General features: G+C 37.6%; 1 protein-coding gene across 3 annotated transcripts in view; it reads left to right on the top strand.

Annotated features, from left to right (window-relative positions):
- The window catches only part of IARS (isoleucyl-tRNA synthetase), a 155,915-nt gene that overhangs the window by 60,216 nt on the left and 81,349 nt on the right, over window positions 1-14,350 (top strand). For all 3 annotated transcript variants that reach the window (XM_014958674.1, XM_014958672.1, XM_014958673.1), the window contains one exon: window positions 4,028-4,126. In XM_014958674.1, coding sequence (XP_014814160.1) covers window positions 4,028-4,126 — 99 coding nt within the window. The remainder of the gene's footprint in view (window positions 1-4,027; window positions 4,127-14,350) is intronic.

The following is a 14,350-nucleotide window of genomic DNA, read 5'->3' as shown; positions in this document are numbered from 1 at the left end:
ATATTGTATTAAACTGCTTTATTAGAAACACACTTCAAAAAAAATAAAATACCTAATTTCGTATCTGAAATGACTTGAACATTTTAAGTCATATCTGATGCATACAGAGCCTGTACTGAAATAACTCTGATAAAAGCTTTTCTCTCTGCCTAGCTTTAATGCTTCTAGGTGAAGTGTTTTAGCAGTGTGCATTTATCTTTGATCTATAGCAAGAATAACCTTTACTTGCTCTTGAATAGCATGATTGGCTTGTTTCTAACAGCTTCCTGGGGGAAGAAGGGGAATTGCTCTTCAGGTGTTATGTCCTTGATGATTTGGGACAGTTTTTGAAAAATGACAGCACCAAAACAAGCAATGTTTGTGTTTTTCTTACGGGGCGATTCAGATGTACAGTCGTAGCCTTCTGAGACAAACCAGTACTGTAGAAATGCTGATTCTGTAGAACATACTTAATCCTGCCACTCTGTTGACATTTTTGTTGATTGATGATAAGTTGCAGGCAGCACCTAGCAGCAAATTATCTGGTGGGAAGAACAGAATAATGGATTCTACTTGAAAAGCTCATTTCACTGCCATCAGAAATCAAGCCATAATTGGAATATGCTAAAAGTAGAAGAGTAGTTCTTAAACTTTGAACATAGTTATAAGTTATTTTGATTAATGTAAGAAAACTTTGAAATCAGACTCTTCTACTTAATGTACTACTGTTCACGCTTTTCCCTGAAGCCAGGCAATTGTTGAATCCTCAGTATGTTGAGATATTTTGTCTCTTATTAGATATCATCAAATTAGGGTCCTTCTCTACATTTTTTTGTTATTGTGATATGTAGTAACTTTCTGTCAACTAAACCTTTAAAATTTGAGAGAGGAAAAAATTAACAACTTGGTAAGTGCACAGCAGATACATTTCAGTTATAACTCCCCCTTATTGGAATTGCTGAAGATGCAGCTTGTTGGTCAAAACCACTCTATGTGGATGTGAGATGTTGAGAGCCTTTATGGTCTATAGGTAGCAATTTAACAACTGTGAAAGGCAGCAAAGTGTCCATCGCAGCTACGGCGTGCCGTTCTGTTAAGGAGCAATATTGGGAAGCTCTGCCATTGCCAGGTACAGAAGCTTTGGCTTTTTCAAGCCAGTGAAAGCAAAGCTGAGAAGCATCTTTTCATCAGTTATCGTTTGTTTCCTAAATGACAAGAAAATGGAATGGAAATAAGATCACAATAACTTGTTTTAAGCAGCTGTGCAGTCCGAAACGGGTATGAGAAAACTATTGGGAGTGTGTAGTGTCCACAGAGAATGGTATTTCCAATCTACCTCTTTTCAAGTACAAAGGTTGGATTTCAGAGAATGCTGATTTTGTGGCACTGCTAAGGAACAGGCAATTTGCTCAGATGCTTTGGTTCCTGATACAATTCTAAAGGACATATTTATAATTTGAGACAGAGAGGAATGTTTAAGCAGGAATTTTGTAAGCATCAGTTTGTGATTTACATCTCTCTGGTTGGTTTTTCCCTTGTCTTGTACTTCTGGAAAACACAACCCAGTAATGGGTATTTCTCATTTGATTCATTGGTTTCCTCGACCCTCTCACCAGTCATGAGGGGCAGGAATGTGTAAGATGTGACTGGTTGGGCAGATTTTCATTTTGTTGTACTGGTTTTGTCTCCTGCTGAGACACTACTTGGCAGAACAGCTAGAAGAAAGAAAACATTCAGGGAAACTCTGCCATCTCCCATTTCTTACTAACTTCACGTAGGTGGAAGCAGCGCTCTGTGGGTGCTTTGGAATGGTTATCGAGTGTCATAAAGTTACAGTGGTAGGTTGAAAACCTGGGAAATGATTATGGCATCATCTGCTTGTCTCTTTTTCATAGACCCTTTGTGTCTGAAGCTGCTTTTGCACTAAAGCTTGTCTTCATCAGCCTCATCTGTCAGCCGCTTACTCCTGACAGAGCTTGGTACCAGTTTATTGTCCTACCATTCTTTTTGCAATATATTAAGACCATGTGAGAAACTTATTATCAGGTTCTATTCTTCTTGTTGCCAGTAGCTCAAGACCTTAGATGTGATGGCAATTCATCATTCTTCAGCACATCTAAACCAAATGCTCAGTGAAGCTAAAATTCTTCTGGAGTACCTTGTAGCATGCAGAATACTTTCTTTTTTATTGTCATCGTGCTGCTGTGTGGGGAGTTAAATGAACTGTTCTCTTTTTTAGGTGTCAGGACTTAAATTTGAGCAGCAGAACCTCTAGCTTAGTGCGTTTGCATTTAGTAACTACAACACTTTTAGTATTACTTTGAGCTCTTACCATTTCCTGTAAGGTCATAGATACTTTAACTCTTAAAAGATGCAGATCAAAATGTATCGTTTATAGTTAAAAGGAGATATATTCTGAAATATAGTATTAAGAGAAGGGATGTGGTTCTTAACTCTTAAAAGATGCAGATCAAAATGTATCGCTTATAGTTAAAATGAGATATATTCTGAAATAAAGTATTAAGAGAAGGGATGTGGTTTTTATTATTGGGCTTTATGCAATGTAAGTGCAATTCTTCAGGTTTGAGCAGTGTTTGCTATGGGTTTTCTTTTCTTCTGTTGGCCAGGCAGATGTACCTCTGGGGAGTGCTTCCACAGCAGCAGTTTTAATTTACATTGTAATTTCCAGTAGTTTGTGAATTTCAAACAAGTCCTTGCTATGGATATAAGTAAAATGAATTAAAATTTTAAGATGGGTTGTTTACAGTAATGACTGCATGTAGGAGATAATGGTAGTTTCTCAGCGTTTGCTTGCACATTATTGTTGAGCAAGTGTATTTCCAAGTTCTGAGGCAAAGTGACTTAAACAAATGCAGAAATTCTTATAATTAAGAAACATTTTGTGGATTGTTACCAAGGCAGAATGAGTTTCTTGTCCCAGTGTTGCTGCTCTGTACCCATAGGCAGATTCTGTCCCCTAGGAATCACCCTTTTCAAGTTGGAGTAGTGGAAAAAGTGTGAAGGATTGGAAATGTTTGAACTCTGTACCCATAGGCAGATTCTGTCCCCTAGGATGGAACCGCCCTTTTCAAGTTGAAGTAATGGAAAAAGTGTGAAGGATTAGAAATGTTTGAACTGTCCAATAGTGACTCTTACCCACTATTTGATTTCTGGTTCCTTTTGAAGGATGCATCCTACCTGAACAATCTCCCAAGACAGTAAGCAGTTGTTGTAGTACAGAACTGACAAATAAGAGACTGGTTGAGAGAGAATGCAGTCAGAAGCGTAGAGAAATTAATTTTACTGGGTAATTTAGGGATCTTGTCAGTCTGTACACTCTACCCTACAGTGTTCCCGTTTCTAAGAAATCCCAAGCCCAACCTACCCTATATGGGTTTCACTGAATGTTGAAGTAAGGAATATATAAGAAATCTTTATAACTTCTTACTTTTATATATTTATCTGGATCTCTTGCTTTCTTTGTCCTCATAGAATGCAACGTTCTTCAAGTATAACCCTGGATACTGTTACTTTGTCTTTGATTTATTATTATTCTTTTAAATACAGATAGTAAAAACATAAGCATAATGTTTTCTGGCTTTTCAGATTGATGGACGTGTAAATAAGATACAGAATGAGCTAAAGTGGAAGACAAATATGACCCATTTTAATACTTACTGAAGTTCCTATTGTTGTACTATGTAGGAACATAAATTTCAAATTCAAGTATTGTTTGAATGTTATTATTTCTCTTGCTATACAAATTACTTGATTTGCTGGGTTTGAAGGCTTTATAAAAATTTTATTTGTAGGATTTGATTTTAAAATAGTGGCTCACACAAGTGTAACAGTTTGTGTAATTTAAAAAACAAAACAAAACCCAACCTTTGTAACTGTGATAATATTTCAGGAGCAACAATGAATTCAGGCTGTGGAAAGGGGACTGTCATGTACAAAAATACATTTTTAAAGACCATTTTATAAATAATGTAGCACTGAAAATGTTTTTATTTGCTTTTCTCCATTCCCCATCACCTTCCCTCTACAGGTCAGATACTCCGTTGATATACAAAGCTGTGCCAAGCTGGTTTGTAAGAGTGGAGCACATGGTGGAGAAGCTGCTGGAGAATAATGCCCAGTGCTACTGGTAATGTCTCCTGCATATATTTATTTTTTTAATTCTTTGCTCGGGATTGGGGGTGGGAGTGTGACAGAACTCTACAAAGCTTTGTTTCACCGTTCATGTGCAAACATAACTTCAGATTGCCATACTGTCTATCTAAGCCGCTATTACTGGAGTGGGGCTGGTAACCAGTTCTAAATAGTGTTTTATCTCAGGTTTCACAAATGTGACTCAAACTGGTAGAGCAATGGGATAGTCTTCGTGGTACAAACAGATGTAACTTGCTTAATTGCATATCAGTCCAGTGCTTGAACGTGTTTGTACGCTACTCCTTTCTTGTGTTGAGAAAGCATTCTTTGCTTGTATAAAATCCCAATGAGAAAAGTATTTTAGGCTGTAAGGTTGAATACATGCTAATAATTTACAGTGAAATATGTTACAGGATCATTAAAAGTATCCTCAAATCATATTATATGATCCTAAGAAATTCAGCATAAGAGAAACTGCAAGGAAAAATCAACCTGTGGAAGAATGAGGGTACCCAGTTGAGCCTCCCAAAAGGGTCTGCTAGAGAGAAGAATTTAGGCAACTAGACTCTGGGTGTTTACTGTTCCAAATTAAACTAATTTTTAGAATATTTTATTTTTTCTTTTGATCTGGTTATTACAGATAAGGTTGACACTTTGTTATAGGTGCACCTGAAGAAAAGAACCCCACAACCAACCAACACCCCCTACCCCTAAACCCAGTCTCCCCCTCCCAACACCCACAAAAAACCCCACCCAACTTCCTTAGCTTATGTGAATTGTAAGTAACCTCACTTTCAGAGGTTTACATTGAAATTTTCTACTAGTGCCAAAAATTAAATCTTTATATAGGGAATGTGAAAAAATACTTGTTTGAAATTTATGTAGAAAACAACATACAAGTTTTAGGTAACTTAAATGTACTATTAAATTAGCAGTAAGAGAGAACTGTTGGTGATGGTAACCATTTTGAGAGTCAGTTATGGGTTTATGGTATGTTAGTGACTATTGAACCCTACCTTCTCCACCTCCATAACCTTTATTTTTATTTCTCCTCTTCTCAGAAATAACTTGTGCCTGGGAAGTTGAGAACAGGTGGGGAAAATGTGGCGGTTACAGCCTCGTTCAGTTATACCCTGTGCCATTTCGGTTGATGTTCAGTCTTTCCGTATGAGGACTGTAGGAAAATTGGGATTCCAGCCCTGTGTGCCTCTGCTCAGCAGCTGGAATGGTGTTTAGGAAGGTGACTCAACTTTCAGTCAACAATTACGGCTTAAGCTGCGTTCTCTTTTTTTTTGGTTTTTTTTTCATGGACAGTAGTTAGCAATTAAATTCTCCATGAGCAGCTTTTGCATAACTGCTTACGTGGTACGAGCACTGTAAATATTGAAATATGTGGGAAAAGTTAGTGATCCATGATACAGACTGTCCAAAAATGCTGCAGCGTTGGCTTGCTAATAAGCACATGCCCAGTCTGGATATGTAAGAAGATTTTATAGATTAGTAAGTGTTGCTTTCTGTTTTCCATAACAGAACATACTGTGATCCTTCTTTGGGGGAAAAATAAGCTGGAGAGGGGGTGAAAGTGTTTGTTCTTAGCTTTAATTAGCTTTCTCAAGATGCTTTTACTGTTTTGATGACTGACAGTAGACCTGCATACTTAATTTTCACATGAACATGAAGAAAAATGTAATGATCCTATTAAGGAAGTGTTTGAATGATTGAGGTAGTTTTGCTTTTCCAGAAGCAAAGCTTCAAGAAGAAACTGCTAAGTAACCTCCCCTCATCCAGGGGGATTCTAATAAGAATTAGGAAGCAGTTTAAATCCTATCTCATCTACATATTTGGGTTTTAAGTGGTGCTTTGTTTAAGTGTTGAGTAGCGGGCATACAAATGGAACCAAACATGAGAGCTGCTGTTGCAAAGGTTGAATGAGAAGACCAAGCAATTTTATTAATTGGCAATACTCAATGTGCTTGGAATTAAAGTAACCATTTGTCCTTTGGGCAATTCTTGAGTCTCAACGTAATTCTGTAATTGACCATAAAACTGATTCCTCAAGATTCCTCTCAAAAGAGTATGGTCTTAGAGATTTTGAGAATCTTTTTGTAGAGAATATGGCCTGAAGAAGAGCTGCATTATCACTAAATGATTAATAAAATGATATTAATATATATTTCCAGTATGTGATTTCATAATTACTCGTTTGAATACTCAGTGCCTTTTGTTACATAAAGATTTACATTTAAAATGTAGCTTTTTAAAAGAAAAAGACATTAATGTTAAGGTTTTCTTCCTATATTCTACACTGATACTAATTTTGTTTGGGATGGAACTTAAGTTGTTGTTGACAATGCTAGTATTTATTTAAATTTTGGGAAGTCCATCCTTCCCAAAACCTACTTTTTTGCTTTTGAAGAGGCTCAATGTCTGAAAGTGTCACAGGAATAATACCTAGCTTTTTAAAAATTTATTTTTGGACTCTCTGGGGCTTCAGCATGTCCTGAAAATGAGAAAATTGGGGATAAATGCTTTTCAGACTATATTAACCTTTGCAAAATGAGTTTGACTGCATTCCTTTTTTTATTCTTATAAATGACTGATAGGTATATTGTCCCTTAAGAATAGCTGCACTCTTTATAGATATCGTTTTTGATGAAGTAGATTAAACATAGTTGGACAAACTTTGCAACTTGATTGCATTTCTAATTAGTTTTTTAATGAATTAGCCTACCGATAAAGCCATAGTTATTCAAAATTTAAAGCCAGCAACTGTGACTTCATTTTTCAAAATGAACTTACCTATAGCCTTCAAGAATGATTACGTGAGTAAAGTGCCAGCATTTTTGTAAAATCAGAAACCAAAGAAACCTTTCTTCTTTCTCCCAACCTTATTCTGATCAGAGTGGGAAGCAATTTGTGCTGGATGTTGCTGAAAATGCAGAATTGGAACAGTGTTTAACAGACTGTGTTTCAGTCTTTAATCCAAGGTCCGTTCCGACTGTTCCCTTTACCACACAACTGTCAGATTAAGTAAAAAAATGAAATTTTGCAATTATAAAAAAAAAAGTATTCATATTCAGTGAACCTACTCCTTTGGTACTTGAGAGAAAGAGGGGTAGATTTGGCTGCTGTGTCATTCAGGGCTGTCTGACCTTGGTTTCCTGTTACATCGATGCAGAGAGTTGGGTGCAGCACCCGAGGTGGGTCCTGGTTTCAGTGGTCTGGATTTCAGCCCTTAATTGTTTGTTGTAACTATCAGCTTATAGAATGACTTGTTGAAAGAGCATTTCCTCTGTAACCGCAGACAAGCAACTAAATGACGCTCCTTGGATTCCGTTGTATAATATAGGACTAAGTCCTGTCATCACAGAGTTCAAAGTTGGAATAAATTAAAAATTTATAAGTTATTTTAAAGAATAAATCAGAGCAATTTATACTTATCTTTCTGACCTGTTGTAGCTCACACTTGTGGCAGTGTATGCCATGTTTTTATGCTTGCAGGTCCATAGAAAAGGTTCTGTAAACTGTGTAGTTCATATTTGAATAGCCATTTTGAACTCGTTTTTAAATTACTTCTAAAAGTTCTAAAAGCCTCCCTCAGTTACAGTTCTACTCAGTGATTCCTGAAAGATTACCTTCTAGTGTTAGAGGCTATTGTGCAGCTCTGACATTGTTTACATAGGATGTACAGCACGTGGTATAGTAGAAAAACGAGCAGTTGTGGGATTTCAAAGAAGCCAAGGCTTTTGTTCTCATGTCTTCATGGCATTGAAAAAAAGAGCTTGATATACAGGTCCTCAGTTGAAGGTATCCTTTTTTTGACTTTTATCGCTTAAACTGTTAGTTCTTATTGAAAGTACCACACAGAACATGTCCGATAGGCCTTTCTGCTAGAAATGAATTTCCAGCTTTACAAAGTGTGAATCTTGCACACATTTCCTGCTGTTCTGTGTGAGCAGTCTAAGACCAAGTGTTTTCACCTGCGTCAGTCGAACACATGAATCTTTTGAGCAGCTTTTGATCTGGGTCTTCCTAATCTTTGACCAGCCACCACCTTTGCTGAGCAGCAGACTGTCTCCCACCTTTGAAAGGTGTGATTTCATCACAAATTAGGCCTATCTTTTGTTATAAACCCTAAGGCTGGGAGGGTGTGCAGGAGATGGTCTGTGGAGCCCACCTGTAATAGAAAGCTAACATTTTGTTCTACTAAACTTGTAACTTTTGTGCAGATGAGAAATGTGAGTCTTAGCAGGGGCAACAGAATTTTAAATCATAACAGAATTGTAGCATAATGGAGAACATCAGTTACTGAGTCCCTTGTTTTCCTCCTTTTTTTTTTTCTTTTTAGGAAGTCTCAAGATATTTTCTTTCCTAGTTTTTTAGCATTAATAATTACATTTTATCTAAAGAGTTTACAATGTATCTTTTGTTTGTGGGCGGGAATCCCCTCCCCCCCTTTTTTTTAATATGACCATGAAATTATAACTCTTCTTTTTGAATCATTGATCACACTTTTGTTACTCAGGAAATCTGAGTACAAATTAGGTCTTCTCTCTAGTAGTTTTTGTGGGGAATAATAAAGCAACGTGCAGTCACTAGATGGCAACATTTCCCAAGGAGAAATTCCAGCTAGCGTCATTGCCTACAGTAGGAGGTGAAAAAAAAATTGCTGCAGGGTTAGCCTTGTGTTTGTGTAATTTAGAACAGCGTAAAGGCAGAAGATTTTATTACTGGCTGTTATCAGACGTAGCTGAGGATCAGAAGTGAATTTTGAGGCTTGTTCCAGTTGATTTAGATGGCTTGTGCTCTGCTGTGTCCTAATTTTGCTGTTTGCTCTCTAAGGCTCTTGAGCAGAGATTGCCAGTTATGTCAGAAATACTGCAGGGATTCAGTCCCAGTGAATGGTCATCAAAAGCTTGTTGTTTGGTTCAAGTAATACCTTATTAAATACTCCAAATGTCAATTCACTACGCAATTATAGTACTAATTTCTCAGGCAACTAGTAGATCTATCTGTGTGGTATGTTGAATAACTGCCACCTTTATAGGATTGCAAACATATTTATATATAAAAAGAAATGGAAATGAATCTGAAGTGGTAATGCTGTTTAAACAATACTTTGTAACGATGAATATTAGAATATTCCAAAGGAAACTGTGCAGAAAGAAGAAAAGGGAAAGCTTCATTTCTCACTGGTTTCGGGATGCAGGGATTTTTGCCATCATTGGTAAAGTGAAAAATTTTAATAGCGATTAGCATGGTGTCTCAGGCAAATAAAATCTATCGGGATTTGGTTATTCCAAGTGTATTATTGATCATATATGTCATATATACATATATATATATATACATATATATATATATATGTAAGTATGGCTTGGCTTGGTCCTGCCCTGCCCAGCAGCTGTGCGGTGCTGCCGGCGGGGCTGGGCTGCAGCAGCATTGCAGTCTCATGCTCAAGTGTTGGTTGCTATGGAAACCCAGAGAAAAGAGAGAAGAAAAACATCGCTGTATCCAAATGATGGAAAGCGCTATTCATTTAGCAAATGTAAGCTGCGTGTAAGCAGAAAATTCTCTTGCACTGGTGGAGGCAACCCCAGCTGGGGTGGGGGGGTGTGTGGTTCTGCACCGTTCTAATGAGCTTTTGTAAACTGAGGAGGAGAAAAGAGTCTGCTGCAGTGGAAATTCTGCCTGTTGTGCAAACATCTGACCTTTCCTCTCTCTTCCCCTTCCCTCCCGCCCGCCAGCCTCCCCCCGATGTTTAATTAGGTCCATGATATAGATTGGCGCTAATTAAAGTGTCGAAAGGGCATGAATAGTTGCTTATTTTATCTCCTTGAATTAAAAACCATTAAAAATCAATTTGAGGGCATGTTGAAGGAGGCTTGTTATTAGAGTAAATTAACATAATGGAATTTAAGACTTAGTCTTCTAGGGGTTGGTTAATGTTTAGAAAGAAAAGCAAATTCTAAAACAAAAAACCCAGCTGTTATGCTATGAATTTAAATAAATCCATACATTTTTAGTTAAAGGACATAGGATAACTACTTCATCAGCTTTGGTTTTGCTGTTACATCTCGACTGTCTTCTGAAAGAACAACTGTTCTCCTTTCCAGACATCTAAGTAATTCCTGATTTTGAGGTGTTGCTTAAAGAGTTACCAACTCTCCAAATGAAAGAATAGGTCTGGGGCCATCTTATTGCAACCAAACATATCGAATGCTGAGTGCTAATCTGGTATTAGAATTCCACACTATTTAAGATCATGTTTTGTTTATGAACATTATAGTGTAACATTTACGGGACTATTTTTCAAATAATTCATAAGCAAAGAGCTTCCTTCCATTAGAAATTATCAAGTAAATTTTATCCAATACATAAAGTTGCTGTGGTTTTTCAAAGCATGTCATGAATAAAATTAGCTAATGAGAGGAATGACAAAAAGTGAGAAAGGATTAGTGTATCTCTGTGTAACATCTTAAACAGCTTTTAATAGTAAATTGATGATAAAACATGAGGCTTGTGCTGTGGCCATACTTGGCAGCTGCTTATTTCAGGAGAGGTATTTGTGTTTACAGAAAAGAGGGACAGTACTGCTTTGAGACAGAGTTCCTACACCCCCTGACAGGGCAAGGCGAACCAAATCACAGTCACACAGAGCACAGCTCAGCTTTAAAATGGAATAATAAATTGAATTCAGTGTTTGCAATTGTGTTATGAGCATGAAAGAGATACTTCAAAATATACGTACAGAAAAGGAACAGATGTCTTAATCCTTTTAATGTTCCCTTCTGGATTATGTAATAACTTAGATATCTTTTTTTTTTCATCCTGCACATTTTTGGAGACAAGAGTCAGAAAATAAATATACTAATTTTAATAGATGCTGTTCCCCAGGTATGAATGGGTGATGAGAAGTCACTGGACCAGCAGCCGTGGTGGTCTCCTCTTAGCACACCCATACATGCTCTGGGATTGCAGATGGTCCCTAATTTGCTGTTTTCAAATCCATACCCACTTTGCTTGTGTGACTTGCATGGGTAGTACATAGACTCTGAAGGCAAAGAAAATGTTTTCTGTTGTGATAAGCTAATAAATGTTGTTAAATGACTGGATTTTGTTTTGCTCATCATGGGTTTTTTTGCTTGTCAAACAGGGTTTTTATTTTAGACACTAGGAAAATGAGTAGCTACCAAGAAAGCAAGTGGGAGTTCACTGTGCAGAGGACTTAGTGATGCATGAATTTAGCAAAACCCCAACTTTGCTTCAAAAATAGGAACTAACAGTCAGAATGGACATATAAATTTGGAGCACATTAATAATTTTCATACTCTCTAAAGTGTTAAGATAGAGTTTTTATGTTGGGTCAGTAAGATAGAAATTAGCATTCAAGCAGGTTGAAACTAGAATTTCATTCAAAATCTTTCTCATTCATGATTTGACAAATCAATATTTATTCCTTTGTGTTGTGGATTTCAGTTCCCTGAACTTTTCAGCTGCTGAAATGTCTGCATCCTGAAGTTTATTTAGTGCACTCTCCTGGGAGCCAAGCAAGTAGAAGTAGCTATTACCCCACACTATTGTACAGGCATGAATCAAGAGCTTCACGACCTGCTGAGACAGCAATCTCCTTAACCTTGCTAAATGTCTGAGAGAGAAGTTAGAAGTCCTATCTGTGTCATTTGCAGAGAAATTTGAAGGTCAAACACAATACAAATTGTCGACCAGTTGGGAAATAAATAAAAAAAACCCAACCAACCATCCTATTTCTAACAGCCTCGTCTTAGGAGCTGCCGCAGGATTGCACTGGGAGAGAAGTCCCTGCTTTGACTTCAGTTGCAAACTCGTGAAACTATGCGATGCTGGAGCTTGACATTTTCTGAGCTGGGACTCTGTTTGGTGCAGATTAGCAGTGGGTCACTCTGAATGGTCTGTGGCACCGCTCACCTTCCCAGTCACACCCCGCTGTGAATCCCGTGCAGTCACCACTATGAATTTGTGCTTTCAAGCTGAAGGGGGTTTGTGACTGATACCTGGTTAAATGTGAAAACCGTATATGTTAGCATATGGGAAAGGGCTTTTTTTTCATATGTCTGTGTTGTAAAACAGGAATATTTATGTGGGTGGCCTTGCCTTCTTTTTGTCTTTTTATTCTTTTCAAAGCTTCTAAATATCCATGCTGTGAGGACATGCTGTCACCATCCCTGGCTGTGTTTAAGGGACGTTTAGATGCGGTACTGAGGGATATGGTGTAGGGGAGGACTAAGTAGAGTAGGGTAGATGGTTGGACTCGATGATCCCAAGGGTCTCCTCCAACCTGAATGATTCTATGATAGTTTTGATGCACAGGGATCAGTGTTTGTTCCTTGGCAAATTGTGCTGCCGTTAACTCCATTCACTTTCAGGGGACTATTTCAGCTTTTGTATAGGTAATAGGTGTTTAACACACCCCAAAATGTCCTGAAGTGATTCATGGTTTTATCATAGTCTTACCAAAGTCACAATTCTGTTGGCAATGAATTTGGGAATACGGATGGAAAAATTAACTGGGAATTATGAGGAGGACTGTGGGCTGATAGATTAAACACTGAATAGTATAATCTCAGGGGGAGGCCATGTCTCTTCAATTATTGCATGGGAGAAGGGAGCAGAATTCATCGGAGGGTGGCATTCCTCAGGCTGCCCTCAGTCTCCTTAGTTGAGAAAAACGATGGGAGAGTAAAAAATGCTTCCTTAACTAGTAATATATACCTGGGGCAGCATGTTATCTTTATTAAAATTTAGCAAGAGAAGTATACCAAGAAAATATCTAAGAGAAGAGGATTAAAAGAAATGGAAAAAAACTCTGTAGAAACAGTAACCTGGAGTTGGTGTAACGTAATGATCAGGAGTTAGTAACAACATTGTTGAGAATACTCTGTTCTGTCTTCCCAGCCTAGTGAAATATTGAAATAGAAGGTGCCTCTCAATATATTTTTTTTTTTAATTTTTTTTTTTTCTTATGATACCGAGGTAAGTCAGAAGTGTCAGACTGAGATATCTGTAGCTAAATCTAGTGAGACTAAATAGAAGGAACAGGCTGTAGTCTTGGAGAAGCGGGTGACAGGAGAGGCTGTTCTTTGCTGCAGATCCCTGCTCGGGCCTGGTCCCAGTTGGAGGCTGGTTCAGTCTCTGGGTGACAGGTTTGGGCAGCATCTGTGTGGTGGTAAGAACCAATTGTTTTAAGTAACGCTCTCTGTGAGTGATGGGCTCAAAATATGTTTAAGATACAAGCTCTTTTCGTTTTATTTGATGGCTGTGTCAGTGTTAGTTTTGTGTTGTACCTCTGAAATGCCACAGATCATCGTTGCAAATGTGGTTCATAGTAGATGAAGTGGTTTGTGTTTTATGTTCCACTGAAAACTGGCAGCAGGGTCAGACAATTTTACCAGAAGAGGTAAATTATACGCTTTCACAGCTCAGAGAGAGAGATCACACCACATACATTTTTGTGGTTAATGTCCACTTTGGGGATAAAATTAATTTTTCATGCATGTTTTGAGGAGGCAGAGTTGAAACTCTTAGCATTTTAATGTCATTGGGGGATTGTTTCAGCCTCTAGCTATGTTAAATGGGACTAATAATTTCAGCTAATCAGTGTCTAACAACTTCTGAAAAATGGAAACTAGTTTAGGAGTGATGTAAAGAGAAGTTTTCCACATTAGTGGAATGTTAGGCAAATGCTAATGATCCTCATAGAGTTTCCACTTGTGTTGGGAGAGAGGGTCTCTTAAGGTCACCACAAAAAGTTAATAGTAATGAGTCTCACTCTAAAACAAATTGTGAAAGCCTGGGTACGTTTCTAAATTTCAAAGCAGGGGTATGGATGTCATGTGAAACGTTAGTCACTGAGTTTGTTTAAAAACTTTTTATATTACATTTTTGTTGAAGAAATGTTACAGGAGATACTTTGCGGCCAAAAGTAAATCTAGAAATGACTAGTGAAGCTGTGAAACTTAAGGCTGGTATTTAGTAAGTCTTTTAATGGTAGCTTTTATATGACAACTTTGGCATCAAGAAGTCTTCAGATCTCCACATGATATCACCATGGGTAAAACTTCTAAAAGACAGTTGCTTTCATTTTCATGAGTAGATTTTTGAGGGATGCTCACACTTATTTCATCAATCTCCTGCTGCTGGGCCAAATCCTACCTTAGTGTGTCATGTGAATCCATTCTTT

The sequence above is a fragment of the Calidris pugnax genome, unplaced genomic scaffold (assembly GCF_001431845.1).
Source record: "Calidris pugnax isolate Ruff unplaced genomic scaffold, ASM143184v1 scaffold376, whole genome shotgun sequence".
In the NCBI taxonomy this organism is placed as follows: domain Eukaryota; kingdom Metazoa; phylum Chordata; class Aves; order Charadriiformes; family Scolopacidae; genus Calidris; species Calidris pugnax.
Note: the sequence above shows the minus strand (reverse complement) of the source record. Positions and strands in the feature narration are given on the sequence as shown.